Below are 6,935 nucleotides of genomic sequence, written 5' to 3' on the forward strand. Positions count from 1 at the left end.
ATTCAGAAGTGCGTCTCAGATCATCCTTAAACTCAGTCTGTGTCCATGCTACCATAAGGCTGCTTTGGGTCACCACACTTCACAGTTACAGGTTTTCACAGGAAAAATAAGGAGTCCTATTTTCAAACATTCTCTCACCTGCCCTCTTCCTCTAACAGAGCTGAATGCACTGAAGATGGGCACAGAGTCCCACACTCAGGGTGGGAGGGCTAAGCCACTCCCACAAGGTGCTCAGCGTCCACACCAGGCCTAACAGGTGGGTCCCCTCCACACTGCACGTGTGCCCGACCCCACTAAGTGTGGCTGCTCCTCTCTGGGCATAACATACGTGAGGCGAGGACGGCGCACTCACCTTCTGAGTGACCAGACATAAGACCTGAATACTGTGCTTTTGGGTCAAAGTGAGTCACTGGCTTCATGAAAGTTCTACTCATGCAAACAGGCAGAAAGCACCATTAATATGCAAGGCAATTAATATAAATTTTAGTGTGTAGTTCCTGGATCCCACCAAAGTGTCTCTATCACAATCAGTGTTTATCTTGGGCCATCGGAAGTCGGAATGACTGCACCCCAGTCAGGGTATCAGGTGAGCAGGGTGGCCAGAGAGACCCCATGCTTCTGGAAGCTTCTGACTCTGCACCTGGGGCTCACTGCTACTGCACAGCAAAGACGCCGGCCAGCACTCAGCAAGCTGGGTATCAAGGTAAAAAAAACAAACACCCGTTCAAACGTTGTACTTTTTGAAAATATAAAATCCAATCATCAGCCAACACTCATGGGATATGTTTGTTGACTGTTCATACAGGATATGAAAATACCCCATGATTTTTAATGAAGTGAAGCCCATTCCCTTTCCAAACTTCTGGATTTCATTTCCATTTCAAAGGAACAATTGAGAGGCACCGATTTAGAATTTAACACTGTATTTATTAGAGTGTTTTTATTAACAAACTTTCACTAGAAAGTTCTGAGTGTGTCAGTGCAGGGGGCATGCTGGCTTCACACTCCAGCATCTGATGGCCTGCACACCCGCACGTCACCCGGACCCCTCGGCCACAGCTCTGGGGGTCGTTAGGGCAGCACCGGGCGTCCCCTGTGCAGTGGTTAAAAACGAGTTTTGGTTCATTCTGATTTAAATATTCGGAGTCCTGTGACAGGCATGGCTCAGCTTTCCTTTCTGCCTCATCTGCCGGACCCCCCGGACCCAAGCCCTTGTTCCTGGCCCCTCTGCTGCCCTCCACGTTCCTGAGGTCTCTGTCTCTGGAGAGTTCCCTTTGGCTGTTCTCGGGATCACAGCTGGGTTTTTGTAAAGACCCGGGGCTTCTGTGGACAAAGGATGGAGGCTCTGGGGTCTGTGCACCAGGCTCCTCTGTGCCCTGGACACCATGGACACTGGCCTTGCCGACTTTCTCCTGGACCTGCACATGCTGCACCGGGTGGATAAAGAGGCCTGTGGGCAGGGGGGTCTGCACTCCCAGCTGTCGGGCTCTGCCCTGCAGGCAGGGGCCGTGGCGGATGTGTGGGACAGCGCATACAAAGCCTTCGGGGGCTTTCTGCACGTGCACAAAGCTGCTGGCGGTAGCACATCGGGGGCACAGGCCATCACCTGCCTGTGCACAAGCATGCGGGCTGGGGCTCAAGTGTCTGTAGGCGTTTGGGCAACGACACTGCTGATTCAGAGAGAAGAAGTGACACAGGGTGTGCTGCTCGAGAGCGGGCGGGAAGGAGACGGGGCTGGTTTCCTGTTTGGAGCTCGGACTGTAAGTGGCTTGCACAGGCAGCCCCAGACTCTTGGCCTGGCTGCTGAAAAACTCGGAGCAGATGTGGGTCTCCTCATAAGCTGCCTTATCAGATGTGGAGCAGCTGTGGGACGCCAGGGGCTCTAACTCGTAAAACTCCTGCTCCATGTCGGTTTTCTGGGCCCTGGGGTCAAAGTGATAATCACTCACGGCACGTGCTTTGCTCTGTCCCTTGTCAGCAGGGGTTGTGGACAGGGCGTGAGAGAACGCACTGCACTGCAGCTTCCTGGGCAGTGGAATCTGCCCACAGGTGCTCTGCGGCCCGAGGCAGCGGCACATGCACTGGAAAAAGAAGGTGGCAAAGGCCCAGCTGATGCACATGATGAGCATCATGAAGGTGCCCAGCTGGGTGTATGCTAGAACTGTGGATGGCATCATCATGGCCCCCGCCACAAAGGTGGTCAGCGCAGCCATAGCAATGGCAGAGCCCATGCGGCTCAGCGAGAAGATCACCTTCCCCTCCCGGTCAGCGTCTGGAGCCAGGCGGTAAGCGACCCCGTAGTGGACAGCAAAATCCACGGATAGGCCGACAGCCACCGAGATGATGACAGACTCCAGGACGTTCAGCTCCCAGCCCAGCAGGACAAGAGAGCCGACAGTGACGAATATGGTCCCGGCAATGGAGATGATGGCATACAGGCTAATGATGACATTCCAGGTGGTGAGCAGCATGACGCTGAAGGCCACAGCCACGGACAGCCCCATGGCAATGAGTGTGCCGTCAGAGAGGCTGTCCTGGAGGTCATAGAACTCCAGGTTGCTGACGAACCAGCCATTGCTGAGGCCCTCGGGGGCCGAGCTGAGCTCCCGGGAGATCCACGCGTCCACCTCCTTGTAGAACTGGTGCATCTTCTCATAGGCCAGTGTGAAGAGGTAGGTGCTCTGGAACTCCAGCACGACCGCCCGGATGGTATCGTTGACATCGAACCGCGGCCCCGGGGTCTTGCTGTCCAGATGGTAGCCGGTACTTCGCTCCAGCTCCATTATGGCCCTCTTGATGCACAGCTCGAAGATCTCCTGCTTGTAGGGGAAGCTCCAGCGCCGGCAGCACAGGTACAGGGCAGGCTCGTCGCAGTCCTGGTTCTCCATCCACTGCTTGAATGTCTCGATGAAGCAGCTGGTGAAGTCCTGCTCCTCCGTCTGGTAGAAGAAAGTCTGGTTTCTCAGCTTCTGACAGAAGTGCAGGATCCAGACCTGGGAAGCCGGGCTTGCGATGTTAAAGCTGCCATCCAGCACCAGCTTCCCCTTACTCTTGGGGTTCAGGGGGTCTCCATTGTCTTCTGGGGACACGCCCCAGACCACGGTGATGGGCATGTGCAGCTCCTCCCCACGGTGGACACGCTCAAACATGAAGAGCTTCTTGTACTCAGCATCGTAGCGCTCAAAGGGATGGGAGGGTCTGAAGAGCTGAAACTCAGACAGCTCCAGGGATGGCAGCTTCATCTTGGGGTTCACACACACAACATAGGCCCCGCCCACGGTCAGGGCCAGGAACCACAGCAGCCAAAGGTAGCGGAACTTAATGACAATACATGGCAACACCTTCTCAAAAAAAATGCGCGAGGCTTCTGAAATAGCTAACAGCGCCCTGTGGCATGTCCGGTGGGCCACTGTCCAGCAGCTCTTGCCCTCGAAGACCTGCTGTGGTGGTTTCTTGAAGCAGCTGAACATGTTGAGGAGGTAGCGCTCGTGCAGGACGACGACGGCCGGGAGCCATGTGACCATCAGCACATAGTTCACCAGGATGGCAGTCCCGGCGTACACGCCAAAGCAGCGGATGGCAGTGATGTTGCTTACATAGTTGGCATAGAAGGCGGCGGCTGTGGTGAAGCTGGTGACAAACATGGACAGTGCCGCGTGCTGCAGAGTGATGCCCACCGTTTCTGCAGTCGCTGCGTGCGGCCGGTCGAACTTGGTGTAGCTCCACACGTCACATAGGACAAACGCATCGTCTGCACCAATTCCAACCAGGATAACAAGCGCGGTGAGGTTCATGAAAGGGAAGAACTCGAAGTTGAACACCACACGGTAGAGGAAATAGGAGACGATGAGGGAGCTGATGATGGCGAACATGGTCATCAGTGTGATGAACAGGGACCTGGTGTAGGCGCACATGACCAGGAGGACCAGCAGGACCGCGATGGCCGGGTAGGTGGTGTCCGTCAGAAGGTAGTCCTGGAACAGGCTGTGTTTGATGCCGAACTCAATGCCCGCCACAGTGGTAACACCGTCCGAGCCATTCCAGTGCTCGAAGTTGTCCAGGTAGATGTCCATCATGCTCTCCCCCTTCTCTGTGGGAGAAAAGAGCATGCTGTACTTGAGAGCCGGCATGGCGGGGCTGGCCGCCTGCGCGGTCAGGAAGTCCTTGTCCACCAGGTAGTGCAGGATCTGGTAGACCGCGTTGTACTTGGTGCATTTGCGAGGCACACCCGTGCACTTGAGCTGCCCCTTTCTCCTGGCGCCTGCGTCCCAGCAGTCGGGCTCCAGGGTGCCGTTGTGGTAGTGCTTGGCGCATGCGCGCACCAGCTTCAGGGTGTGAGACACGTCTCGCTCCACGATCTTCTGGCAGGACGACCTGTTGTTGAGGATGGCGATGTAGTTCCCCAGTGTCCAGCTGGGGCAGCAGGATGCGGCCGTGGTCCTCTGGCACAGGTCGCCGAACTGCGGGTGGGATCTAATCTACAGAGGGAGACATGCGGAGACCGGAGTTTACAAAGGCTTCACCCAGAGGCCTGAATTAAAGCGGCCTTGAGGGGCAGGTTAAATAGCTATCTTCCTAGTTAGGTGTCAGCTGGAAACAGGTGGCCGTCCCCCAGACCCGCCGGGCGCTTCCCTCCAGACAGCAAACTGCTCAGCGTGCAGGGGACCCAGAGCTGGCTTGGTTTTAAGGAGAACACAGAAGTAGTAGCTCTTTAGGAAACAGGCCTTTTCCAAGTTACTTTAAAAGGCAATGAAAAGGACAGGCTGTGGGCTCATGTATGGAAACTACAGGATTAATTTAAGAGAACAGTTGTCCAACTAATGGAGGAAACAAATTGGTGGCTTTGCCTAAAACTTCTGGTTATCGGCATGAAATTTTTGGTGACAAAGGTAATATATCTCAACCAACTTAGCTGGAAGCAAAGATGATATTCCCCCAGAAAGCAATCAGTGAGCCCCCAGGTGACATGGTGAGAACTGATGTCAGGGGTGCACAAGAGACCAGGGGTGAAACGGTTTCCTGAGAAATGAGCAGAACAGGGCAAGGTTCCTAAATTACAACGGTCTGCATATCTGATTATCAAAATACTTAGGTAGGAGTTGATTTCTTCCACTTCCTTCAAAACTTATTGGAGCTGGCTGAAACTCTCTGGGTTTTGGTGACGTGGGATCTGCTGCGTGGTCGCCGTAGGATGGCTCTGGGTCTGGTGTGGACGGTGCCCTGCTTACAGCTGTTCCTGGAGGCCTTTCTTCTCTGGCTGCTCTTGTTACAGCGAACTGAAAAACGACTCCAATGCCAAGGGTGGGGTTGCTGGAATATGGCGAAGCCTTCACAATTCCGTACAAATCTGTAGCTGTGAGAGCAGCCCCTCTTTCCTGAGGCAGAGTTTAGGAACTACATCCAGAGCTTTTCTGTAGAAGGCAATCACTCATTTCTGTTTACCAAAGGCTGCTCCAGGGAGGAGACTCCAAAGTTCAGAAAGGGCGTGAGTGTGTTTCCTCTGCCGTGATTAAACTACTCTCTACCTTTATTAAAGCTGACTCTATCAATCGTAGGGATCATTGGCACAAATAGTCTTTGGAACTTAAAATGATCCCAGAACCCTGTTCCCAGTACCCCTCGAAGGCCGGGCCGTCAAGCCGCTTTGGTGGGACCAGTCCTGGGGGCGGGTACAGAGGACAAAACACTGTGTACCCCAAGTGTCGGAATTGGGCGACCAGCACGGGGGAATCATTATACTAGTCTACCTCTGCATACATTTAAAAATTTCCATAATAAAGCATTTTAAAAGGGCACACTTTTGAAGGTAAAGACAAATGAGCCAAAAGGGTTATTATTCAAGTATACTAAAATATTTACTTTAACAAAGGCTTAATTTTCAGCTCATTTCTAAAGAGCAATAATTATTCGACATTCTATAACACAGGATGATTAATATTTAAATTTAAAATAAATGTATTATATATTATTTAAAATAATTTATTTAATTTAAAATAAAATTAATAAAAATATTCACACATGCTAAGTCGGGGGAAACGGAACCACCTAATAATAAGTAACAGAAAACCCTGGGATAGCACCGTTCTGGGTTTTGTGGCAGATAACCAGTTCCCATCCCACAAAGAAGTATCACACAAGTCCCTGGAGTCAGCTTGGTGAGTGAGAAGAAAGGGGATACAGCCTCAGCACTGGACAGTCTCAGAAGGAGGAAAATGATCGCGTCCATTACAAAGCCCGCCACCAGCTTCACACCTGTAGTTGCTTGAAGAACCAAATGTTAATGGAAAGGGAACAGGGTTGCCAGCCAAAGCCTGGAAAGAAATGACTTCGAATAACCTCTTCAAATAGTAGCAGGGTTTGCATATGAGCATGATCAAAGATTAAAAAGTTAGACAAGATAAATGCAGACCAAAGGCATATCAAAACTAGAATCTAGTAAGCCATTGAGCACCAGTCCTCCAGGTCACAGGTATAGTTGGTTGATGTACAACCTTCCACACAGTCCTCGAGGACTCTGACAGAGTTAGAAACAAGGACAGAGAAAAGATGCTGTGACTGATACTTTTTACCCTGAGCTGGGTGTCAACACCTGAATCTAATGGAAGGGAGCCCCAGAGACTGTCTAGGCTCTCATGGAGGAAAGCCCTGTATTCTCATCCATCCATCCACCCACCCATCATCCATCCATCCATCCATCCATCCATCCATCCACCCATCCACTATCCATCCAACCACCTATCTACCCATCCATCCACCATCCACTTATCCATCCATCCACCATCCATCCATCCACCAATCCATCCATCCATCCACCCACCCACCAACCATCCATCCACCATCTATCCACCTATCCATCCATCCATCCACCCACCAACCATCCATCCACCTATCCATCCATCTACCCATCCACCATCCATATACCCATCCATCCATCC

General features: G+C 52.2%; 1 protein-coding gene across 5 annotated transcripts in view; it reads right to left on the reverse strand.

The window, feature by feature from the left end:
- Positions 1-929: 929 nt before the first annotated feature.
- Positions 930-6,935, reverse strand: part of LOC111150740 (dispatched RND transporter family member 1) — a 181,786-nt gene continuing 175,780 nt past the window's right edge. For all 5 annotated transcript variants that reach the window (XM_022508318.1, XM_022508316.1, XM_022508317.1 and 2 more), the window contains one exon: positions 930-4,478. In XM_022508318.1, the coding sequence (XP_022364026.1) occupies positions 930-4,478 (3,549 nt within the window). The remainder of the gene's footprint in view (positions 4,479-6,935) is intronic.

This window comes from Enhydra lutris, unplaced genomic scaffold, assembly GCF_002288905.1.
Source record: "Enhydra lutris kenyoni isolate GAN:26980312 unplaced genomic scaffold, ASM228890v2 scaffoldscaffold24, whole genome shotgun sequence".
Lineage (NCBI taxonomy): Eukaryota > Metazoa > Chordata > Mammalia > Carnivora > Mustelidae > Enhydra > Enhydra lutris.